This window comes from Chamaea fasciata, unplaced genomic scaffold, assembly GCF_029207755.1.
Source record: "Chamaea fasciata isolate MVZ Bird 193981 ecotype frontalis unplaced genomic scaffold, bChaFas1.0.hap1 SCAF_2, whole genome shotgun sequence".
In the NCBI taxonomy this organism is placed as follows: Eukaryota; Metazoa; Chordata; class Aves; order Passeriformes; family Sylviidae; genus Chamaea; species Chamaea fasciata.
The window spans coordinates 49,559,555-49,586,840 of NW_027094087.1; the positions used below are offsets into that span (position 1 = coordinate 49,559,555).

At 34.8% G+C, this 27,286-nt stretch overlaps 1 protein-coding gene across 6 annotated transcripts in view; it reads left to right on the top strand.

The window, feature by feature from the left end:
* Nucleotides 1–27,286, top strand: part of NBEA (neurobeachin) — a 458,833-nt gene that overhangs the window by 238,639 nt on the left and 192,908 nt on the right. For all 6 annotated transcript variants that reach the window (XM_066176003.1, XM_066175999.1, XM_066176000.1 and 3 more), the window contains one exon: nt 2,067–2,233. In XM_066176003.1, coding sequence (XP_066032100.1) covers nt 2,067–2,233 — 167 coding nt within the window. The remainder of the gene's footprint in view (nt 1–2,066; nt 2,234–27,286) is intronic.

Here is a 27,286-nt window from a genome sequence, read left to right on the forward strand (position 1 = left end):
TATCTGTCATTTTGTTTTAATAAACTGTATAGGTATATGTTCTGGGGTTTAGTACATGTTAATTATTGCTCTCATCTAGAGAAGTGCATGACTTTTTTATTTTTGCCCTTTAAACTTTAATTGAATCATTATGGGTGAAATTATTTGTCCCAAGCTGCACCAAGTTACTGTCTCTCGCATAAGCCGTGGACCAGCATCTAAGTTTTATTCTGTGACTCCAGTTGTAGTCACAGCCAGGAAAATTCCTCCCAGAATGGGTACTTCACAGTTAACTTTCATTTTGTTAACCTTTGTAATTGTTCAGGAAGAAAAATGAAAATTTAATTTTACTGTCCAATGAGCTGGTGAAATATTAACCTCATTACTAAGGCAGATCATTGTACTAATTGGTGCCTCCCTGTACAAGAAGATAAATTGGAAAATGAATTAACCCTTTATGAATTAGTGTAACCATTCTTTCACAGATAGATTACTTGAAATGATGTCTGTAAACACAATAGAAAGACCATTGTTACAATCTTACTGAATGCTAATGTGATCTGTACTAAAAAGGTAGCGTGCAGAAATATTAAGAATAAAATATAAAGTATGAAGTTAATTTTAATTGCTCTTTTGAATACTAGAAAATTGGTTTCTATTCAGCAGTGTTACAGTATTGAGTGTTGGCTAAATGTTCTGAAATGGTGCACAAAAACTGTAAGTGCAAAAATGTGTCATAAAAGGTATTTTTTAAATTAGATATTCGGAGAATATTTTAGCCTTTGTAATTTATACCTAGAAAATTAGACTTTTAGTGGATTTTTTTAAAATTTCTCTGGCTCCATTGCCTATTTTTAGACATTTTGAAAGAATTTTTATGAGGAGAAATTGAATTTGAACTTGGCTTGATTTTGAGTAAGGAAATGGAAAAATGTTGTTGTACATAAAGAATGGACTTATCAAAACAAAAAACACGTTATAGAATTCCAGCAGTTTAGAAACAGATTGACATGAAGGTCAAGAACTACAGCATTTATTTTAGAGATAGTTTTCTCTTAAACTGCACATGATGAAAATATTAGATCTTTTTCAGTTTAAAAGATGAGGGGTTTTTATCCATTAGGGTTTTTAGAATTGGTAGTATGTTATCAAAATTGTGCACGTTGTGGTATGGAATAGAAAATATACTCATTTTTTTATTTAGCACCTGTAGTAATAAAATAATCAAATAATTTTTTATTTTTAGGTGTTAACATAATATAAAAAACAAAACCAGTGTACATATTTTTTTCTTGTATATTATCCTATCTATGTTAGAGGTATATTTTATACCTGAGAACACATGAAATATTTACAAAAGAAAGGCAAACTTTTAAGGCTTCTCCATGGCCACGCATATACACACACCCAGATGTATGACTTAATGTTTTTAATAGCAATTCTGTTGTGTTTGCCCTTGGTATTTCAATTTCTACATGTTCTGAGTGCTTTTTCATGGATAATATATAGTAGTAGAACATTTCAATTGAATGGTGTCATGACCTAGAAATAGTACCACAGAAAAATTCAGTGTCCTCACCTAGACTCTCCTAAACGAGACACTGTTTGATCACTTCCCTTCCATGGTGGGGTTGAGAACTGGAGGCACAGGAGATGAAAATCACGTGTTGAGATCAGAACAATTTACTGGAAACAACAATCAGATAAGAATGAGAACAGCAACAGCAACAATATTGATAACAGAAGGTATAAGACAAATAAATGGTTTACACAGTAAGTGAAAAAATACTGAGCCTTTTTGTCTGCCACACTTTCTCCCAGACCAGAGAGAGTGTCTCCCTTACTTGTGCCCCTGGGAAGTGACATGAGATGGTATGAAATAACACTAGGATTTGGAAATGCTTCCCTCCTGGCTAATGTAAAAAATTAACTCTGTCCTGGAAGAAACTAGGACAAATGACATGTCTTACTCTTCCAAAAAGTACTTTAATGAGTTCTTTTCGTATTCAGCGGGCTTAATAAAAAATAATTTTAGGGCAATGATAAGTGGCCTGTCTTTAATGAAGTGGATGTTCTTTCATTGCTAGTCACAGTGTGCTCAGTATGCTGCTGACCGGAGGGAGGAGGAGAAGATGTGTGATCACCTCATCAGTGCTGCTAAGCATCGAGACCACGTCACAGCCAACCAACTGAAACAGAAGATACTCAACATACTAACGAACAAACACGGGGCCTGGGGAGCTGTTTCTCACAGGTAAGCTGCAATTGTAGAAAGTGTGAGACTTTAAACATTACTTGAAAAGTTTGAGAGAAACAGGGATTTTATAACTGAAATATGATTTTATTAGGGGTTTAAATGTACTTAAATGTAGCATATGCAAAGCTGAGCCAAGAACAGCTCAATGAAGCAGGTATTCCTGTAAAAAAAAATTAAGAGACTATCTAAAATAGATACTTTCTTCTGAATGTAACTGATACAATATTATTTGAGGTTTTATTCAGAGCTGCATTGAGTACTGGTTTTAAAAGTTCATTCTATTCAACATAGCAGTGAGAATAAATGTTTTCATATGTCATGCCAAAACGAAGAGCCTTGCTCTTCTAAATCACAAAAATAGCTAGTGGCTAAAGTGCTGACCCTCATGTGGAAGACTTGAGCTGAAATTGCTCCTTTCCTTCATTCAGAGCAAGGTCTTGAACCTGGGTCTGTCATGTGAGTGCCCTGTCTGTGAAATCAGTGTCTGCCAAGTCTCTCTTGTTTGTGCGTTCTAGCCACAAATACTTGATTATTCATTCAGTGTGAAACAACTCAAACAAAAGAAATCAAGGAAGTCCTGCTCCCAGATAACCAAAATTTTAGAACTTAATTTGCTATTTAAATTCCTATTTGTCTGCTCCAAATGATGCAGAGAAGAACAGAAAGCTCCATTTTAGTTCTGGTAAACCTTTTCAGGTAAAACATAGTTGAGATGGATAATACAAAAACTTTTTTCTGGATAAATATTCTTTAAGGAAATAGATTTGCATTTATGTTGACTACGTAGTTAGGGCTTTAGCCTATTAGAAAAGTTGCCAAGTAATGACTTTGGCACGTCAGCAATAAGGTTTAACAAATAGCACTTATATTGTTGACTCTTTTTATAATTCTATCTAGTTGGTTCTTGCAGTTATACCATGTTTAAAACAAAAATGAAATTTTTCTTGTTCATTATCCCGGTTTCTTCTAAAGAAATTACTCTCTCCTGGATGATGATGGATTTTGACTAATTTTTTAAGATGGTAGAAATTGTGGAAATTCATTCTTACAGAAATTCTGTTGTCTAATATCAGAGACATTCTGGTGAAAATTACAAAAATTACAAGTACAAAATTTTCATATGGTTAATTCAAGACAGGCTTAGTCTATAAAGGATGCTCATATTATCTCTAGTTGAGTCTTAGACTTGTGTCTGGAAACTTGAACATGCTGAAAATAAATGCAATTTTCACTCCTTTTAATGTCTTTGAATAATAGATAACAATTTTTTGAATAATGTTGTTGCTCAACTTTGTGAATGGCGGTAGACATTTTGCAGACTTAAATCAGTTCCTGGTGACTACCTTTTCCAGGAGACTATGTCTTCTTGGAGCCAAATAACTTTTATCTCCTGGATTTTTGATGACATCCTAAACGGCAACAGTCCATTGCTGCAGCTTTTGTTCTCTGGAAGTCCATGATAGTTTCTGATGGGCCGTAAAGTAGCTTGACACCTGTGACAGACCTATGAAATTTCTTACACTGAGCAAAAGAAATTCTTATTTTATCCCTATAGCGCAAATTGACCAGTATTGTCTGGTTCTCAATTACTGGCAGAGCTGCTTTCCCCTTTTGGTGCTTGCAGTGCTAATTGCAGCATTTGGTTTGGTTGTGTTTTAGCCACCCACAGCAACTTGACCTGGAGAAGGGGGACATGGTGACAGTACGGGGTCTCAAGTGGGGTCCCCCATTGGCAGGAGCCAGCTGGGAAATGGCCTTGCACTGCAGGTTTGGCCGTGTGTGCCATGGTAGCTTTGTGATTCAGCACACAAGTACACCTTCTGTCATGGGACTAGTGGACTGTGAATGGGAAGGCCTGGAATGGCAGCAGGAAGAGAGCGATGCCCAGTGGAAGAGCCTCTGAGCCTTGTAAGGGACCAACATCACACAGTGAGCAGGTCTGAAAGGCTTTGAGGACAGAAAATGGAGAGGGGGTCTCATTAAACTCCTCAGCCACAGAATGCAAAAACTGCTGTTAATTAGATACTCCAATACTTTTTATATGGTGGAAATGGTGTTGGCTTCCAAAACCATACACACCTCTGGTCTTGGCTGGCACAAAACACAACCGGACTCAAGTCTCTGTTTTCAGTTCCTGACAAGGAGTTACAGCACTAGCAGTCTGTTTATAAACTCATGCTTCTCCATGCCATGAGAGATACAGCCTGACTGGAATACAGAGTTACTTTAAAAACACACAAAAAACACATTATCATTCTTGACCTCTACACTTCTGTAGTGATTTTAAAATTTGCATTGGGAAAAGTGTTCCTAGTTCTGAAGACACACTTCTGGTCTCCTGTTCAACTTGAGATCTGGAGAACCTTCATTGAAATGGTGAATTTAGGGAGATCCTTCTCTGGCTCAAATGGGTCTGGGTAATAAACAGGTCATCACTTCTGCACAATAAGTGCAGAAGGTACTTCTGCAATGCAGAAGGTAATAGCAATGCCTTTTGACATCCAAAATGGATAAGATAGGTAGGAAGATATTTGTGCAGACAGGAGTGTGATTCTTCGAAGTTTCAGTTCTCTATCTGCACAATGGCAGCTACTAATTTGCTGTTAGTTGCAGCACAAAGTACAAATATGTATGGAATCATAAGATCATTTCAGTTGAAAAGAGCCTGTAAGATCATTGGATCCAACCATTAACCTAACACTGCCAAATCCACCAATAAATTATGTCCCTAAATGCCACATCCACATGTCTTTTAAACAGCACCAGGGATGGTCACTCAACCACTTTCCTGGGCAATTTGTTCCAATGCTTCACAACCCTTTTGGGGGTTGGATTTTTCCCAATATCCAATCTAAACCTCTCCTGGCCTAACCTGAGGCCATGTTCTCTTTTCCTATCTTGTCCTGTATGTTTTTGTTCATCTCTTCTCTATATAAACAATTTTCAAGTTCTGTAACATAGATGCTCATGTTACAAAATATTATGGTTTCATTTCATCAAATATGACCCAACTGTAGAGAAAATTTTTCCTTGTGTTTGTGGTTCAACACAATAAGCTTCTAAGCCTCTCCAGCTTTTGTGTCTTTGCAGAAAGCAGCAACCAGCATTTACTATTTAATCTGTAGGTGCCACAAAGCTTACTCTTTTTTCATTAATAAATGAAGAGACTATTAAGAACCACAGAAGGTTAGTACTGAAAGGAAAAGCATGAGATCTGATGTTTTGATGTATTCCACATTCTATAGTATGTGATTTTTAATGTATTATCATAAAATCTTCCCAAAATGTCTGAAGAAACAAGAATGAAGTTGAATGGTATGAGCCAACAAAATAGTATATGAGACTTTGAATTTTAAGTTACATTATAGTTATATACAGGTAGCTTAACTAAAACTATCATTAATTAATAGGTGACTTGCATTTCAATTAGCTTCCTAGTTAGCTATTAATTTATTAATTATAGGCTAGTACTCCACAACTTGAATAAATGCCTACAAACACAGTCACACCATACAACAAATTCCTTTCTGTATGTTAATCAATCAGTAGTTTGAATAGTCCAAGAATCTCTTTACTCTTTCATCTCCTTCTGACTAAAAATGGTAAATAACAGTTTGATAAAAAACTTTCATATTATTGCTTTCCAGTGTTAGCTTCTTTCCTCCTTCACAAATGTTTTTCCTTTATATCTTAAAGTGAAACCCAAAGTTCTTTTTCTCAGTTTCTTCAAGTGTGAGCATCAAACCCTCTATAACAAATGCAAATTTACTGAATCATCTGATTTTCATCTATATATCTCAGACAAAGCATAATAGATATCAAAATAAATCCCATTGGTTTTTTATAAATCCTGTTTGTGCCCTTCAACAAAACTAATTCTCTTTCTTGCATTTGGGCAATTTAATACTTTTAGGTATCTTTGTAAGAGCTTACCCTAAACATACATTTCCCCCCCCCTTTTTTAATTTCAGCATTGTACCAAAATTGAATTCTATGGGTTTTTCCCATTCAGATGAGAAATTGATGATCTGGTTATTTCTTTGATGCATTGTCGCTTGTTCAGAGGGAATCTGCAACATCAGGAGGGATCAAGCAGGGTGTTTCATAGCTTAGCATTCCAAGCTTCTTTAAGCCAGCACTTACCCTCAGCTTTCTTCAGGGTTATAGTTTTCATGTCACAACATATGCTTCCTTCTGCTTTCTCTGTCAGCTTCATATGGTGTTTCTCTTCCTCCCCATCTGTGTCTCTCTCCATACATATCTTTCTTTAAAAAAAATGGTTTTATAAAACTTGTCTGTACACACAGTTCAAATTCCTTATCAACTATATGCATGCCTGTATTTTGGACCATAAGCTGTTACTGTCTTACTTCAGCTTCTTGGTTTTATCAGATACCTCAACTTTTCAAAATCTTTTATTCAAGCATACTGAATATATATATATATATATATATATATATATATATATATATCTACTTTACAGTTTATATAGATTTATAGCAATTTAGAGCAATGAAAGGAGTTCAGAGTTCCAATTTGTGTTCAAAATCTAAATATGAAATACTTGTCATGGATATTTTCATGTGATCAGTTTTGATATTCACAGGAGGACTTTTATAATGAGAAAAATGACATTCAAAAATGAGACTTGGTTCTCTTGCTTTCCATGATTTAATGAAGGAGGTTCCACCTACATTAAAGCAGCTGTACCAAATAGCAAGTATATAAGGGCTTTTTCTGTTCAAATCCATCTTTGGTTAAACTAGACACCCATAACAAATTAATCATTCATGGTGGAGGGCAGAGCTGTCAAACTCATTCTGTGGTGAAGACCAAATTCGTCCGGGGAGACAGGCTGGAAATAAAAAGTTTCTTGCCAGACAGCTAGTTTTGTCTCTCTCTGCAGTGTGTGCTTCTGAAGTGATTGGGTTCTGCTGGGGGCCAGAGGGATGAGAATGGAAAAAGAACTCCCTTTCCCAAGCCTATGGGGGCTGGCAGTTAAATAAGATGATTCTGGAAAACAAATGTTTCCAGTTTATGGCAAGGGAGACCAGAATACAGGAATTTAGTAAGAAGTTGTCTCCCTTACAGCCATCCTTTGGCATTCTCTGATTCCGTCTCTATACTAGCTGTTGTCTTAGGAAATTCAGAGAACTATTCACAGAACCTATTCTCATCCCCACTGCAAATCAGCTTAATCTGGTTTAGTTATTCATTCATTTCTGGCTCATTTTAACTGCTAGGCATAAATTACAAAGGAAGCTTTAGAAGAGTGGAAAAGATGTGGGAGCAGATCCTGTCTACTGGATCCAGAAGCGTGCTTGACATGCCCTTTCTTAAAAGGCCTCTTAAGGTTCTGCATTTTTTCCACATACTCTGTAAAGACTATGAATTTTCTGTTTCTGGAATTGGTGGAATTTTAATTTTTTTTGGCAGAATATATTATTCAAAATTGATCTGATTGAACTGCACAATTTTTAGTTTGTTCATTAGCTATCCTGTTAGAAGTTCCAAATATTTTGCTCTGAGATGACTTCATCACAACAAAACATTAGGGAAATGCTTTTCTGTCTTCTGTTGTTTTTAATTTACTGCAGTATTTGAGAGACCTTGAGATCAGCAAATGTGTCAGCAACATATTTTCAGTCCAGTTAGTTATCTATTTATAACGGGATTTCAACATGTGTGAGATGATTTTGTTAATCTGATCACTCTTGTAGTATTTTACATTTCAGTCCACTTTTGCTCAGTTGTTTTGAACTGTGGAACTGGTCTATGGATTTTTTTCCCACAGCTGGAAAAAACCTCATAAGGAAATATTTTTTTTGGAAAGAGGTAGTGTTTTCAAATGTTGAGAAACAAATAGTTTTCAAGAAAGACTTGCTCAACTCTACGGAATGACTTGTTTTTCTCTAGGAAGTACAGTACATTTAATTTCGTTATAAAGGAGGATGTTTTCTACCCTTTCATGTTATGACTTCTGCATTAAGAGGGGTTTTTTTCTTCTTTCTTCTGGCTTTTTTCTACTTTTTTTCTCCTTAAATTAGGGGTTCCCCTAAAAAAAAAATAAAGCTTTGTAAATTTTGTTTTTATTTAAGACTTAGGGACAACACATCTTTATATGTCAGTAGTTCCTTTAAGTGGAACAGTAATCAGAATACAGATCGGAGTTTCATACAATCAATTTTCCATATGTATATTTATTGTAGGACCATACATATATCAGGAGGAAGGCCACCCTTAGCTTGTGCATGCACACACAGCCATTCAGCTTCCAGGGTACCAGTCACAAGAACAGCCATAATGGTTCCAACCATCCAGCCTTTCAACCATCCAACATCCAACAACCTTCAGCTGTAACTGAATAATTAAGAAACAGAAAGATAGGACAAATAGACATGATGGATTCATCTAAAACTCACTCAGACTTCTTGAATTGTCAACTCAGGATTTCCTGAGGAATCTTGAATTCAGTCAGTCTTGATTTTGAATTTTCCATATCTCAGTAGGGCTTCAAAGTACCTTCTGCCTCCATGTTTTTCTTCTAGTTCCTGCAGCAGAAAAAAAACCTCTGCAGTGATTATCAGTGGACTGGACTAATAGTTGCTGATATTGGACAATGTTCCTAGCACCTGCTCTCCTTCTTTTCCTGCCTCCAATTTAGAAAGAAGTAGTAACCATGAGGGAAGAATTTCTCATTGCTAGATACCCCTTTGCTCACTTTTCTTCACACGTCTACCTGGTAATACCTGTGCAACACAGTACTGGATTTCCCATCTTCCCCATATAAAAGAACAGCAAGCAAAGAATAAAAAAAGGAACAGAAGCCATAGATTTGAAGATTTTGAATTAGAAAATTTTATGCTTCTAGGAGGTCATATTTTCTCAGAAATGAAACTTATTTGATATATTCTTTATTTTCTGACATAAAATGGGTAAGACCCTATTTTTAATGGTCCTTTTTAAGTAGGACCATTACAATCCAGGGTTCTTTCCCATATCATGCTTTAAATATATCACAGAAGATGAATTCCAAGCTGTAGATTTTTTTTATCGTAAGAGAAAAATCTGTAGTGTTTTGGTAGCCTTCTCCAACATTTCTTGTTGTAGACATTAGAAATGCAAAGTTTAACCAGAAATGAAAACCCAGTGGAACAATTTTTACTCCCTTTGGCTCAAAAGCTTAATGAATTGTACTTTTTTATTTGAAAGATATTTATGTCAAACAATACTACTGTCAAATAATTTCAGAAGTTGAGAAGGAATTTTGGAAAGTAATTAAAGATTAAATCATCTTCAGACACCAAGGAAGGTGTAGTGTGGTACATCCCAATCACATCCTTTGCATCCCCCTTTCTTTGAGGGGTGCAATGTGGAATTCCACAAACACTTTAGAAAACCTGTTCCTTGTCTTTGAGAGATTTATAGTTGAATTTGAATGTGCATTACTGGGTCATTTGCTTTGCTAAAAATTAGATTAATTATATGTGGTTTTAAAGCTCTTGTCTTCTTAGTTCCTTTTTCCTCAGAGCAATGTGTAATCAGCTAATTTATGTATTATACTGATCTGTTTTTCTTGTCCGCTCTGTTGCTGGGCTTATTTTTCTCCTCTCTTTCCGGAATGGGGAAAAAAAATCAACCCTCGTGATGATTTTTTTTCCCCCCAATTTTTACTTCTCTCTGATACAACACTTTCCTCATTTGAAATATTTTAGAGCTTTCCTAAGCCAATGCTTGGAGTCCTGTCTTGCAGTATTGCTACAGGGGAGTGATAGGCATGTGCATTTGGAATTGCTGCTCCCAAGTGCCACGTAAAAAGAAGTCCTGTCTTCAGGTGCACAGAAGGAGCATGGTTACTTGGACACAGGAGCCAGAACCAGAGTCTTGTCTCTTCCCTCTTACCTTAGTATACTTTAGCAGGAGGTTTCCTTGAGTTTAATGTTTCTGTGTGCATTTTGTTAGCTCAGTCTATATATGCACAGATACTAAACTATGAAGATCATCCATAGACAACTCACTTTTCTGATTTCTGAAAAATATTCCCAGCATATATCTCTCTTTCAATTGATTAGTTTTGGTTGGGGTTTGTTTTTTTGGGTTTTTCTGTTGTTGTTGTTTTTGTTGGGTTTTTTCTTTTTTTTTTTTTTTGGTTTGTTTGGTTGTGGTTTTTTTTTTGGTGGGGGTTTTTTGGTGGTCTTTTGTTTTGCTTTGGTTTTTTTATGGGTTTTTTGTTTGCTTTTTGGGGGGTTTTTTTGGGTTTTTTTGTAGATTTTTATTGGTTGGTTGGTTGATTTGGTTGCCTTTTGGGTTTTTTATTGATTAATTTTAACTTTTTAAAGCAGTGAAAAAGTTTACACAGATTTACTTTGACATATTCAGAAACACGATATCTGTCATAGTTGTTACATGACTTGAAGGAGGTTGCTGTCCTTGATTATGCCGCATTCCTTGTTGATAAAATAGATATGGTAATGCACAGTATCATTCTAAAGACTAATTACATCATTCAGGTTGATATTGAAAGTACTGTGTAGGCTTGGTTTTATTATCTGGTTTTACATAGCTTATGTAGATTTGGTACATTTGTTATAGCATTTGCTTTATGACTGTATTTTTACATAACCTGTAAACTCTGTTTTTTTTCAGCAGTAATATCTGCTCATTCAGATTTTTGATAAATATTGTTGATCTATTTCTTGTACACTTACAGATATAATATATCTGGAGATGACAGATTGCAAGCTTATCCCAGTATTTGGGCTCCCCAGTATATTGATATCCATTGTCAATAATATGGACTGTTGGTTAGGCTGTAAAGCTCCATTGCTCAGGAGTGTTATATTTTGAAGTCATCTGTCATGGACATGTTGTAGAGATAGGAGACTATTTATGTTTATGGCACTTTAAGTAACTCAGTAAGACCCTTTAAAATATACAGAAAAGGCTTGTTTACTGTCATCACTGCTCACTTAATCCTGTGACCTTGACATGATCGTACGGCTATAAAGCTCCCTGCAGGTAGTTCAATAAAACAGATGAAGATGAATAAAACAGAGTCCAGTGATTGTTTCACATTCAGTAACATACTGTCTTATGCTGTAAGTGTTTCTTAAACATTTGATAGTGTTGAATCATTTTAATACCCAATAATGTAGCAAATTATCCAGCTGTCTAGATTATTAGAAAATCCACAAAAAAAAATTATAAACCACATATATTCTGTGTTTGAGGATGCTAACCATTGTATTGAAAAATAGTCTGTATACACAATGGCAAAACACTAATATTTAAAATATTTCTCAAAATTAAAATGTCCTAATTTTTTCAGATTCACATTGGGGAGGTTTTTTTCCATATTTTTTTCTGATATCAAATTATATTTATTGAGTGGGGATGCTTTTGGTTTTGTTAACAGTCGCAATCTGAATCTAGGGAAATGTTCATGTGAAAGAAATTTCTTTAGATGATATATTGGAAGCTATGTTTGCACTTATGGTAGGAAGCAATAAAAATGTACATAAAGAGGAAGTTAAATTTGATGTCTCTTAGGCTCAATTTATAAAAACTACTAAAGCCTTTGGGATACTTTGCCATAATAGTGCGATAATTTTTATGCATAATGTATCTTGTGCTATGTGAAAACATGGAGGAAAGTATAGTATGATATGTTTGCCTCATGGTGAGTGGAAGTGTTGTTTTGGTATTAAAAAAATACTCACTTTCATTCTCTTTAATATCTAGACGTTAAAGCTTCCAATTTCTCTTAGGTAACAATGCGTTATTTTAAAACACATAATAGTCTTTTACACTGAACATTGCCCTAACCTCTTCTACATTCTTGAATAAAATGAGAAGTTTTCATAGTTGATGACAGTTTAATAGTAGAGGAAATTTATTTAGTGAACTTCAGATGGTATTTTCAGTGGTAGAGTTTCATACTGAACTGTTGAGCTAAAAATTATGAAAATTAAGTGAGTGAGACCTGTCAAAAAAGAAGTGCAGCCAGAAACAAGTTTTAATATGCATCTAAACAAACCAAAATAGACTCTACTATCCTTTATGAGTTAATCTAAATTAAGAACCACTGAGAAAAAATGAGAGAAAATAAAAAGCTACCACACATTTTGTTGGCCAAATGCCAGATCAGGGTGAATAAGAAGAAATAGTTTCTTTTATAATAGCCTTTTCATGTAAGATCATCATGATGAGTTATTAAAAATCTCAGGTTGTATACTTTTATAGCGCCCAGTTAGATAAACTGTTTAATTGTTTCCCAGGTATATGCTACCTTTCATTTCAGTCTTGAAATGAACAGTCTTGGAATTAAATTTAAAAAAAACCCAATTGGAAATTTCTGTGGAATGTCAAATTTCTCTGAAAGTGTTCTGAATGAAAACTCTATGCTCTGTTACATTTTAACAAAAGAGGTGTTATAAAGTTTTGAAGCCTGATTAAATAAAATAAAAATATTAAAATTAGATAAAAGATAGATTGGAATTTATGAACAGTAGTGTTGGAGAAATATTACCAATTGTCTTTTATAAAAAAGATTTTATTTTAACTAAAAATTATGTTTTTAGGGTAAATCATCCTTTAGCTTATCAGTATACTGAGGCTTAGTTTTTGACTGGGTTTTTTGACATATGATGCTGTTTATGTTGTTCTTGCTGGTGAGGAATATATTATCTTCCCTGGAAAGTGACAGACATGTTTCTTCTGAAACACACACTATAAAAAAAAAATTGTGTACCTGGCCTGCACTGGCTATTCCTTCATGCTCCTTTCTGAATGGAGATCCAGTGTAAGCCAAGTGCATTAATTTTTTAGTATGTTTGTTTCAGAAGCTAAATCTACAGGTCCATGTTGGGTTTTATCTATGGTACTCCCTGTATAACTGCATCATTTGATAATCTTTTGCTAAGATGTAAAAGTGTGTGATTTCCAACTCAGCAGGGGCTTTCAAATGGTTCTGCTGGACACCAGTAAATTTTAAACAGAGACCTTTTCTTAGAAATACCGTATTTTGAAAGTACTAGAATAGCTCCTTTATGTCAGTCACACTAACAAATTTCTAAGGGCGGCACTCTCAATGCAGTATTTATTTAGAGGATTCCCCTTCTTTAAAAATAATCCACAAATTATCAATTTGTGTACACTAAAATTTTTTAAAAAAAGTACTTCTAGAAACTTGTTCTCTATTAAGATTAAGAAAATATATATGTTTTTACTCTTTTTTTGTTAAATTTAACTTTTCAGAATCCTTACAATAAAGTTATAATGCTACTGTTTTCCAAAAGACATATTTTGTAGGCAAAATCTCAGCTGTAAAAATTAGAAGGCCACATTAGACATTCCTTAACAGGAAAACATCTATAGACCTCTGTGTCATTCATGGTTTCAATAAAATTTATGAGATGCTAAGGCAAGTTCTGAGGTATCTCTTAGTAAATATTTGAGTTTCCTGGCCAGTGACATCATAGGTTTTCCTTTGGATCAAATAATCCGAAATTTTAATCGGTTTATCCCCATATTCATCCACATTAGCAGTTGTAAATGCAGGATACATATCTGCTCCTGGTACTCTCTCAACCCTTTTAGAAATTCCTAGTTAATATCATCACCAACATTTGGGAAGCACAAAGGTAAGTCAGGGAGTGATATAATTGGTGTACATATAACTCAATGATTATATCTGCTCCAGAAGTTGCAGGCCTTTGGACAACAGATGAAGTAGGGTAGGGAAAGCAAGCTTTTCATACTACCTAACAAATACTGTCTGACTGAGAAATACCTTTAGGTGTGACTGAAGGGTCACTTTGTAAATCCTCTGGCTTTTGATCTGACAGAAAATAGGAAAGCTCTGTAAGCAAGAGAGCTTCCTCTCCAACTTTTATTATCATGTCTGCAATCAGTAGTGAAACTATAAAGTATCAGCCAAGCATTTGTATGACCTTTTGAGCTGAATTTCAATATAGCAGCACATTTTTCACTATTTTGAGAACAGAAAAGAAAGGGGTGAATCTTCTCACTTTCTGTAGCTCTTTGCACCATTATTCACTTTGTTCTCCCTCTGATGGTAAAAAAAGGCAATTGGCAACAAAATAAAAAAAAATTACTAATCCAACATTAGTGGAGAAACTTTAAAGTTTGAAGTCATTTATGAGCTGGCAGAATTTTTGGGAATTCCAGGAAGGACTAGTTGCCCTAATAGAAATTCTAAGTTCTGCTATGTCTTCACATTTTACATTTGAATTAAGATGAGAAGACCCCATGGGGTCTTTGTCTGAAGGAGGGAAAGATTGATGGTATATTCCAAGGTTTAGTCTGTGTTTACATAACAATTTAATTTCTTTTTCTTTTTAAACCATCCAGAAATAATGAAGGGGGAACATGGTTTAAAGGATTTATTGTTGTCAGGTCTGCGGACTCTTCTTCAGTTTTCTGCCTAAGTATAATTGTCTGTCCAACTCAATTTAGAGCCCATTATGTGCCTCTATTTAGAGTACCTAGGTATTTCTTACCTGCCAAAAATTTTCCTGTAGATTTGGATCACTGAAAAGTTTTCAAATGATGCTTTACTGAGTGCATTCACAGTTTGTGCTTTCTAGTATATGGAAAAAAAAGGGGGATGTAGAATGACTATTTCATCTGGATATTTGATGTGTTGAAATCAGGAATTAAGAGGTAGAAGTACTGCAAAATTCTGTTTCATTTGTGTACTACATTTAGTGACTGTGCTCATGCATGCGTTTGTGCCACAGTATGAATTAAGTTACAGAGTATAGTCTTTGAGATTTTCTTCAGCACTGCTGCTTAATTGTTTGTAGTTTTGTGGTGTGATCATTTATTTGCATTTTCAGTCTTAGAGGTTATTTGCTTGAGCGTATTTCTTAAGAATTCCTGGGTAATGCAAGAATATTTTACATGTGATTTGGGGGTGGGTGAGAGTTGTTTATCTGTGGGTCAGGAAAGCAATAGGAGTGAAAAAAATGGTGTGTTATTTCCATGATCTAAATGTTCTCCAGCAGTAGCAGCAGCTGAGCAGCTCACTGTTATTCAATGCTACATTAACTTTTCCATTAATTCTGGTGCTGTAAAATATGAAGCCTTTAAGCATTGCAAAGTTGCTGCCTGATTTTTGTTCCTTTACATGGCTGCTGCATATTTGCATGCTGCAGCCATTATATGGGTAATCACCATCATTACTTTTTAGAAGGTCATTTTCTTATTGTACTGAATACTGTTAGATACAGAAAAGGCTTAATAAACAAAAGGTTCTTTAACCACATTCACTTAAATGCTGTATTTTTTACTTATTTGTTACTATCATTAGATGATGGCAGCCCAAGTGTCAGGAAGATATTTTACCTCTGTGTTTTTCTTTGTTTATTCATTAAATAAAAAAACAAACCTAAAAATGAACCTCCTTAAAAAAAAAAAAAAAAAAAAAAAAACAAACAAAAAAACCCCAAACCCCAAAAAACCCAACCAACCAAACCCAGAGACCAAGAAAGGCTTACTAATTATCTAAAAAGAAAATTTAAAAAACTGTTTAATTTCATTTCCTTCCCTGTTAGGAGAGAAATTATTAAATACTATTTTGAATGAAGATAAATTTTTGTTATGTCATAAACACAACTCTATTTTGAAAATGCTGGGTTTTTAAAAAGCTGAATAACACATGGTGTTTGGAATTACAGTTATTCAAGTTTCTTGTATTATTTTAAATATTTGTTGAAAATATACACATTTATGGGAACTGTGGATTTACTAAGTGTCAATAACCAACCAGAGCAGCAATCTGTGGTTCTTCCAACCAAGATATACCAACCATTCCAACAGTTCATAAGGGAGAGCAAGACTCTTACTTCAGCTATGAAAGCAGTCACTTTATGCCCTAAATAATGATGTTATAATCTTGGTGGTGCCAGTGAGGTGACGTCTCAACACTGAATAACTCGTATCAGTGTTATCAGTTAAACATCTGCCTTGTTTTCCCTATCTGCAACATATGAATCCTGGTACACTGCTAACACTAACGAGGGGATTTGAAATCTGTTGATGGAAGGAAAAGCACTAGAAGTAGAGCTTAATAAATATCCTTTCTATTAAGAGACTGGTCTTAAGTATTTCATATTGTTTTGCTTTGTTTTTAAACATGCTTGAGTCGTGTAGTTCTTTAAGTTTTTCTATGCTTCAGATTCACTCTGTTCACTGTTTTGATAGTTAAATCACCATAATCTGAACCAGCATCAGCATAACAAGATTTGTGTGATAGCTCATGTAGAATCCATTCTAGCTGCATAAGCCATTACCATTGCTCTTAAGATCTGTTTCTGGCATTTTTGGAACAGGATGAAAAAGCACATCTGATTTGATTAGAGAGCTTCTGAGCTTCTTACTTCTAAATTCAGTTGAATGATTCTGATTTTCTCTCCCGCCTCTGTGTCTGACAGAATTTTTGTGATACTTATTTTCTTTTTCTTTTTTTTTTTTTTTCTTTTTTTCTTTTTTTTTTTTTAAATTCAGGTATTTTGATGTCTGGTGTTATTTGATTTCAGGTACATGTGGGAAGATGCATTTAATATCAAAATGTTAAAGATAATATCTTGTACTACATAAGTGTACACACTATCCATATTGAGCCTTAAGTCTACAAAGAAATTCTACCTTGGTTTCATGATATTAGATTTACAAAGTTTAGAATTTATTTTATTCTTTAGGTGATGAAAATATTGCATTTCAGGAGCTTCACTTTGTTTCTAACTCAATAATTTAGCAATTTTTCACAGTTCTGTTTAGTAAGCAGCAATCTAAATGTCATTGTGTTACCAGCACAAGTTCTGACGGTGCACTCTACTAATCTAACCCCTCAATTAGTTCTTGCCTAAATCTTGTCCCTGGACTGTATCCTTCCAACACAGGATTATGTTTTTTCTCATTTATTTCTCATATGCTGCTGAGAAAATTACCTTACATTTTTACCCGTGGTGTATTTCCTCCTAAAACCTGTTCAGTGTCTTCTCTGTATTGCTGCCCTGGCTGGATAGTGTATCTCTATTTACCAGTGCCTACAATGTGGCCCTCAGAAGCATCTTAAACAGCTCATAAGAGGGCTTTTCAGGATTAGGAAAAAAAAGGAATAAAGAAAGTAAGTAATTGGTTCAAACTTTGATTTTTTTTAATTGAATACTTGTGATTGGTGAAATAATTTGGAACAAAAAAGTCATGTAATTAGAATTGTCTTACAAAGTTAAACAATTTTTTTAAAATTAATTCAGTGTTTATATGAGTTTGAATGAGCTGGCATAAAAATTAATACCTATGCAAGGGCAAATAACATATAAAATAGTATGTTTTGAATACTGAGGAATAACACAGCTCAGCACAATATGCAGATTAGAACAGCCTTTGAAAATAGCATTGTGTAAATATAAGATAACCATCTTTGTTTCATTAAATATCTGTTTCTACTTAGATAATTTGTTTTTTCTTTGGTATCTTGAAAAAAGAAATCCTCCTCCTGAAGCATTAAGTGTTTCTAGATTTGGGAAGCAAAATAGTGAATATTTAAACTTGAAGTTCTATTTTGTTCTGGCCACTAAAACTGCTAGGAATCTCAAGATACTTGAGGAGAAAACAAATGAAATTTTATGAACTTCTTTGGCATGAATCCAGTTAAAGGATTAAGAGTGTTAGTCAGACTCTGAAATGGAAAGGCAAAAAGTTGTTACTCAAAATACATTTTAGCAGTGATTAGCTGTTGTCTGGAAAAATAGATTCCACTTCACTCAGTAGAATGCTATATTTTGCTGAGAATCAAAGTTTACAAAATAAATTTCAATATTTTTTAGTATGGCAGGTGATGAATGTCCTCCTGCAGAGGTTATATCAGAAAATCAATATTTGTAAAATTGAAACAGTATAGGTTTCTATTGATCCATGTGGCTAAATCAAAATGAAAGGCTTTGTAACAGCTTTCTTAGACAGCCTGCTATCCAGTAATGGCAAACTATCAATTTTAGCTTTCCACTGATAAATCAGCTTGAAAATTGGATGTCAATTTTTTTTTTTTACTGAAGTAGTGATTTTTTTCTTCCCTCTAACCTTTCTTGATGAGTTAGATTGGTTTATAAGACTAAGCTCTGCCTTTTTGAAAGCAGTTGTCAAAACTGACATTTAGATATATTTTGAAACAAAATCTAAACTCTTAAAGCTTAATTTTGTGTACTAGCTGGCTTGATGGTAACGCTATGTGTGCATCTCTGCATAAGCTAATACGTGTTTGTGTGTAATACTAAAAATGACATTGATTAAATACTTCAGGTATATATGTTTCTCCCTTTTCTGATCCCTTGAGTTCACAAAGGTCAGATCTTCAACTGCAACTTTTAGAAACTAATGCCTCAGAAACTGTTTCAGCTTTCACTGGTTAGGAAGATTGATTTTTCTTTAATTGACTGATTTTCTTTTTTATTTTTTATTTTGCTTGAGACTGTATGAAATGATAACACAAACATCAGTTTTAGCTGCAGGTCCTTGTGGATGTTCTTTGCTTTTAACCTGCATAGATGTTCTTTGTTTTTAATGACAGAGAAAACAGGATACAGATTTCTTCAGAAAATAGATAGCAAAATCCTTTGCAGTGTTGAGGGGAAACCCTTTAATTGGGTCACATGCAGTAGTGTTCAGTGGAAGTTAACTGTGCCATACCTTCACAACTGTACAGCAGAATAGAAGTTAGCTCGAGTGGGTATTGATTGTGAAGTTTGCTGTTATATAATTACTTTTGGCTGTAGAAAAATGTGGTGTATATTGATCTAGATGGAAGCATTTGACTAGCAGTTTCCCTTGGCTAACAGTGAGTGTCATCTTTCAGCCATGATAAATGGTAACACTCTGGGTCAGCATAATGACTTGGTGGTGAAATGAACCTCCTGTACCCTTCTCCTCTCACACCAAGGAACCACCGTAATCATCTTTATCTTAAAGCCATGATTTACTGAACTAACCAACCCCTTAATACAGTCCTCCCCCTCCCACTGTATGCACCCACATCAAATATGGCTCTATACTATTATTTTTAAAACTAAGCTGTTCTGTTGTGAATCCACAAGTATGATTAATTTTTTTTGCCTAATCCCTGTCAGTTTACCTGGACCTGCAGGAGGCCAGCTCCTGCTACAGTCTTTTAATCTTAATGTTTAGTATTCATGCATTGAAAAAAAAAAGATTTAAAAAAAGGACAAATATTGAGGTGTTCATCATTTTGACACAGTGCCTTTTAAGTCTCAGAACCAAATGTTATTAGTGCACTGTTAAGTATTAGTGTACTTCAATGAAAACTGCCATATGAATTTATTGTCAGTAGCCCTTTAATTTTATAGAGTAATGTATACTCTGGATGTGCTGTCTTTGGAGAACGGATGATGATATTTTTTCACTATATGCTGCTAGAACAGTTTCATTTTAAAATAATTTTGTCACCTCATTTAATCACAGTTTTAAATGTAAGATTTTTTTTTAAGCAGTAGCCATATTTCTCTTTATATGTATCTGTAATAGGTGATAAATATGTTATCAGAAATTGGGAAATAGTATTTGTTGCTGGAACAGAAAACTAAGATGATTTGTATTGTTTGGCACCTTTTTTAATGGGAGTTTTCAATTTGTTATCAATATTTCATTAAAACTTCATATCATATTGTTTAAAATGGATTTGTGTTTACTTGCCAGTAGTGTAATATGGCCCTGGGGTAATGACTTTTTGTTAAGTAATGTTAGTTAAAGAAAATCTGGCAATAGTTTTAGATCATTTTAAGACAGCTGTGAAGGGTTTGGATAAAGGTCATTTTCAATGATTGTGCTTAGTTAAATAAATGTGAAGGGTTTCACAATGGGAATCTTGCTTTTCAGTATGCTGTCATAAATTTCCCCTTAACACATCTGGGAATAGGAAGTAAAATGTAGTTGTTTCTGCCTTGAAGGCAATGTATTTTATATTCTCCTTGCTTTGTTTGTTTTCCCCTTATAATGCTGTTTATTCACATAACTAGAGTTCAAAGGTTTTACTTTGTCATAAATTAAATCTTCTATTCTCTGACAGTTTGTGGGACCCGCTGGATATAATTTTCAAGTGGTTGTAACTCGAAGATTTTTTTTTGCTGAGATTTAGCCGTTAAAAGTGTTAAATTTTCTGACAACTCAGCCTCTATTGTGACCCTGGTTCATTGCTTGCTCTCTCCCTTGGCCACAGCTGGCCTCTTGCTGTTCACAGCTGAAAAGTGAAATCAATGCTAGGTCTAACAAAATGCAGATGAAAGCCATTCTGATCATATATAGTCATTTCCCGTAATTTTATCAGCCTTCAGTTTCTTAAATGATCTCTGGAAAACATTGTTTGTTCATGTGAATACAATATCAAGTTTTCTGATAAAATGTCCTTTTTTCTGAAAAGTAATACTTTCTTAAGCATTAGGGGTGATATACAGCTCACATTGCCATAGCATGATCTTTTAAAATACCAGTCTGGTCCTTCCCCCTTTCCCTCCTGAAGGGAAGCCCATGAAAGAGCTGCTGGCTGAATCTTGCCAGCTTTGAGCCTTTGGAATCTTGTGAACTGAGGTTTTTATGTCCTACAAGGCTCAGAGCTGGAAAGTAAGAACTCTTACCATGTGTCAATCCACATTTCCATTGATCTTGCATCCTTTTTATTTTTATTTGAGCAAGATTGGTAGGAAAGCTGTGTTGCAGTTAGAGGTGGCAGCGTATGATGTAGCTTAATGCTCCAAAGGTCACAGAACTACAATGAGTTTGATGGAAAACAGCCTTTCTCCTTATTTTAAGTGGTTCCTGCTTTGATTACAGGCATTTATTATAATTATCAAGAGATTAGTCTGTTGTTATAGAATCCTTGTAATGGAACCATTTTAAAAGAATATAATGGCAGTTTATTGGATTTTGCAAAGGAAAAGAGAACAGATAAAGTGGTGGTTTTTAAATGGACCAACTGCTGCCTTAAGCATACTAATTTTTTCCTTTTGTTTAACTTCACATTTCTTTTTGTTTCAAAATTTTCAGTTACCATCTGAAGAAATCACTTTTCAAATTCTGAAGGTATTTTACCTGTAGCATTTTCATTGCAGTCTAATCCCAGGGAGTTTAGTTGCTAAAGACATTCCTTCCAAAATATTCTTACACTATACATATCATAGAAAGTGTAGTGTCTGATACAGCTGCTTTGTAATTTTATTCATATCTCCATTTAAAGAATGGCAACAAAACATACTTTATCAACAAATATGTAAAAGAAATTTTGTATTCTACATTTTATCATTAAAGTGCAGCTAGGTTGATTTCTCTTTTATACTTGCACAATGCCACAATATTGATGAAACTTGGTGAATTTCTTTCATGTGTATATCAATTTCCCCTACTTAACAGCACACAGATGTATTCACTGCACTTAGTCAAAAAGAATAAGATTATAAAATAGTCATCTTATTCAAACATTAATAATACTTGTAACCTGGGTGTGAATGTACGAAGTAGATGACATTGGAAAAAATTAAAAGCTCATAAGCTTAGGGAGTTTTATATTAGAAGATAGTTATATTTCAAGACATATGAATTTTGTAGTATGTGCAAGTATGTCTTAACCTTTGTGTGAAACCTGCTACTGAAGAATAATTACAGAATAATTACTAAATAAGAATAGTTACTAATAATTACTAAATCCTACTGCTGAAAACGTTCTGTCCTACACTGGTTAGCTAAGCAATGGCCAAAGTTACTTGGTACTGCTGCTAACCTGGAAAAGAAAGTCAAGTGGCTCAAACCTAGTAGACATGGGGCTGCTTAATGGCAGTGGGCAGTCAGCCCCAAAATAGCACTGAAAAACCATATAACAGCAAACGGCAAGAATAGGATTACAAGTCTGCTACTTAAATAATATTTGTCAGCTGCCAGCAGAGAAGGCCTGGGGAGGAGTTTAGTATTTCCCCAGGTGACTTTACCATGATACTCCCCCTGCATATCCTCGCAGCTTTCAGCAAATTGTAGCTCAGGGACTTCCTGAGCCGGAGGTGATATCCTTGAGTTTAATAACTTCTGGTGGGTTTTTTCCCATCTGTGAAAGGAAATGTCTTATCCTTTTAAGAACTCATTTAAACTTCGGCTGACCACAATATCACATAGTGTTGAGTATACTCCATACCCTTGAGTATATTGTGTGAGAAATTCACACAAAGTGCACCATCATTTGTTTTGAACTTGTTGCCTGATAACTCTGTGTTCTCCCTAGGTCTTTTCTTATGAGAAATAGTGAGTCCTTGTTGTCAACTCACCATCTTGGTGCCATTTATAATATTAAACATCACTATCATATCCTTCTTGGTTATGTCTCTGTTCTCTAGCTGTGTGACTCCAAAATGGCCTTTGTCTCCTTCCTGGAGACTCCCCTAGCAGGCTGTAACTCATTCTGGAGCAGGTCTCTGTTAATCCTTTCTCCTGGAGCTATTTCACTTTGTGTAATAGTCAGAGAAAAGAGAATGATACACATGCATACTTGTTTCTGTCTCATTCCCACCCACCTTCCTTCCTACAACTGTAATGTGCCAGCCAGGTTGTGGCTTTATTGCCAAAAGGAATGACTAAACCTTCCTCACGGATCCAATATTTTCTAAAGGGGAAAAAAGAAAGAATTGGATCAATCCTCTAAGAGATGAGCCTGTGTCTGAGCCAGATTGTAATTCTATGGTTGTAGCCCTTTCATTCCCCATTCCAATTAATGTTTTACTAGTTTAAAATGAGCTAGCATTGTCAGAAAAGGCTGATGGTGTTCTATTCCAAAATTTTGGTGATTCATGGGGGAAGCATGCTCTGTCCACCATAACTTTTCTTGTATGATTGTCTTTCCTCTCAAATAGAATCAGCTGTAATGGTCTAGGCACAAATATTATTTGTGCAAATGTTTGAGGGAGAAACACTTTGTTGCCAAAGCCTGTAAAAAGTTATTTTGATTTTTTGTCACAGGCTTTGAGAGTCTCACCAGACCATTGCAGGCATAGTGTTATATAGTGAATGGCATTCTCATGCCTTTGGATGTTGGCATTTAGGGTGCACCTGCAATTCACAGGGATGAATAGTGGTTCCTTTTTTTTTTTTTCCTTTATTTTTTTGAATGTGCAAATTAAAAGTACTTTGCTTGCAAATATTACTTGAAAATAAGGGAGAGTGGACATGGTTCTCCCCTTATGCATACACCTTGAGCACTCAGGCAAAAAATTAATCTAGCAAGTAAGACTTCTCAAAGCAAGGAGAGACTCCTCTTTGTCTTTCTACTAATTTCCATATAGTCCTAACGCCTGCTGGTGCTCTAGAAGTATTAAGACTGTGTTACACTAATTTTTTTTTATTATTATTATTTTGGTGTGCTGTCAATCTTCTCATATGGAGCAAAGGTAGAACACAGATTTTATTTTTTTCAAAATTTTTGATCTCACACCAGGAAAGTATTTAATATCAGAAAGAGCAATGATCTGACCTGATTGCTTTCCTCCTGCTTAATTTCAAAGGCCTGTTGCAGGCAGGAGATGTTCGCCAAACAGTTTTTATAAATGTTTACAAACATTTGTAGCAAAAACACTAAGTATTATAAATAAAAGAGCTGTTGGAAGGGTGTATTACTAAGAGTTAGTACTGGACTTCATGTTTCCTTGAATGTGATATTTTTAATGTGCTTCTTTTCTACTATGTCAGCCACACTGAGGCCTGTGCAGACGTTATCAGCAAAGAGGGTTTTGTTGTGCAAGGACCAATGCTCCTGGTTCTGGTTAAGGGCTGGTCAGAAAGCAGAAAGACTCTATCAAGTAAATAAATTTTGACAAGTGATATGATTATGGATAGGGTATAAATTCTGAATCATACTGCCTTCTTGCTGCTTACTAAACCACTGCAGTCAGAGACACTCTGGAGTTGTTGTTAATGGAGTTTTTTTTTAAATTATTAATCTGTTGAGCTATACAGCTTGTTTGGGTTCCTCTCAGGGATCAATTCATAACATGGTTGCAAGCGTGGTGGAGGGTAAAGCTAGAGTATTTTCACAACATTTGACATAGATGTCATGGTAAGAGTGTCATTTTCCAAAGGTCTCCCTGAAGCTAAATAAAGGAAGTATTGTGTATATTTTTCATATGATAGGATACATTGAAGCAGCATCCTTATTTACTGTGAATGAGAACACTATTTTGTGTGTGCTTTTCCCCACCCCCCACCTCCCAAAACCACACAAGAAACTTTAGACAGATTAAATGTTAAACTAGAAAGAGGTGTTGGTCCATAATTCAGCTTTATTGCTCCATGGGAGGATATTGCTGTTAGAATGATAGTAGATCTGCTATACTTTTTACCTTAATTTGTATGTACAGTTTGAGCCCATATCACTAACGGAATATTCACAGAAAGACGAGGATGCTTCAATTCAATGATAATATGAGTATGACTAAAGCAACTTAATTTAGATGGTTCAGAAAAAGAAAGACTCATGGAAGGTCATGTTCTATAAGAATCCATCAACAGAACAATATAGAGGAAATAACTGTACTATTTTGTCTTCTGCTGATATGACAAGGAGCCTTTTGCTAGTTCATTTATATATTAGAAAAAAAAAAAAAGCATAGCTGTTGAGCAATACAGAGTACAGGCCTGGCATGTGTATTAACCAACCTGGTCACAGGTTGCTTTGGTTTCTTAAATAAAGTCTAATATACTAGGCAAAAGCTATTCTAGAACTGTTACAAGACTTATGGATTTAATTAAAAGTCCTTTAAGGCAGAAGATGAGAATAAACTCTACATTTATTTTCTGTAAAAAGATTAATAATCTTTCAGAGTGATTTAGCAACTCTTCACACTGGTGTCAATTCAATCAATTTCTTACTAGGCAACTTGGAAGCTTGTCACTGTTTGTCTTCTGTGTTTGGTAGTTTGCTTCTTAAAAAAGAGAAGGAAAAGAATTTTAAAAAATGACCTCAACTAAAGTCCCATTTTAATGTAATAAACTGCAATTTCTTCATATCTTTGCCAATCACTTTTCAATCTGTAGTGTAGAAAAGTGCATTGATATTCTACCATCAGCGTAAAACATTTTTTCAGATTTTGGTGGAATTAAGCCCCTAGAATAGGTCCCAAAGCATACCTAATTTTAAATATACTGTTTACTTTAATGGGATTTCCTTTAGGTTTATACTTAAAAGACTCATACTTCTTTTTATAATTGGGCCTAAAATATTGTATTTCTTCCAATAAAATATTTATATTGAGATTCAGTCTCCATAAAATAATAGTCTTGATATTTTATTTTGAATTATACATAATGAAGAGTATATTCTGGTTTTAAGTGTTTGACTGTAAGACTTTCTCAATTGCTTTAATAATATAGTCTGAATTTTGAGATTGTCAGCCTTTTTTTTATTGCTTCAATTTATATAGCTTTTGTTTCCTGAATAATATTTATTTTCATTATTTGTTATCAGTTCAAATAAGACATTTGCAGTCTGAATCTGGGGGTTTTGAATGCTGATCGTCTGATTCTCCTTTTCTGTTTTATATTCCTGTTTTTCTCCATTCTTCAGAAGTGGAACTTGGAATAATTTTGTATTAATTTACACAGAGAAGATGATTTCTGTAGGTTTTTCCTATTTTATCTTTCAGGATTCCCTTTTCAGGTTAATCAGATGATGACAAGATACCTCCATGTTACTTTTACTTGTAGTAATATAGGACTGGGCCAAGTCAGTCGACCACATTCTCCATTTTTCTCATTTAACAGGACCCAAATAGCTTATAATTCTGCATTTTCTAAATCCTGCCTCTTGGATTTCACTCAGTCATGTGTGTTCTCTGATTTGAGCCTTCCCTCGACAGTTCACGCAAGTCTTAGCTGGCAGATTTTTTCATGAGAAACCCAGGTTTTTACTTTCTGTGGTGTTGAGAGCTTGGTTACTTGATCTGGGAGCCCTAGGATTCCTGTCCTATCACCCAACCTTTCCCAAGGTGAAACTAGTTCTCTCCATTGCCTGCGGAATGGGCCTGGTTTGATTAGTTGTACGTCAATAATGTTGACATCTTAAGTTAGATAAAAGAAACTCAACTCAGCTAACATTTGGCATAATTTGACAACCTTAATCTTGCAGTAAATTACAACTGTTAATTGCTAGTATTAACTTCACAGTAATTGAATTGTGTCTCCCAGATTGCAAGAAAAGAAAACAAATTCTATGAGGTCACAGGCAATTTGGTCCCTGTATAAAAAGCCGTTTTCAAAGATGAGGTGATCATCAGCTTCTCAAGCATCTTCAAACATAATGTCTATTGAGCTACACAGGGGAGATCTGGAGCAGCTAAGTGAATCGAGAGGTCACAAAAGAATGAAAATGGTGAAGAACAAAGAGAGTAAACTATATTTTTGCCCAAGGTGGTCATTAGAATTTGGAGAATCTCTGAGAGTGAAATGACCTGTGCCGTGGTTCTTAAGCCCTATGTGACTTTTCAGCTCTTCAAAATCCATTCTTTCCAAGGACATGTGTTGCTGGAGTTTTGGCACAAAATATTCATAATTATCCAGATTTACCACTCAGAGAAAATAAACCAACAAATGCCATCACCAAATTACCTTCAAACCCAGGTATAGACTGCATCCAGCTCATTTTGTTCCTCTGTGTCCCACCTTTGAACTACTCTTAGAATTTTGTCTTTTCTCAATTCATAGTTTGCATTTCACAATTGTGTGAAGTTTTCAGGTTTTGTTTTCTTGGATCAGGAAATTTGGCTGAAGGCAGAGCAGCACCTCCTTCTGTTCCCAGGTATATGATTTCTCCCCCCATCAATTGTCCAGTGCAGTACTGAAGCAGTAAGCTTTCCTTTCTGGTGTAATAATAGATGGGTTTGAACTCCTTTCTCATTTTCCATCTTCCATACAAACAGCAGTAATAGTCTCAAAAGAACCCCCTCCAAACCAACAACCTTCAATGACCATGTAAATGATAAAATC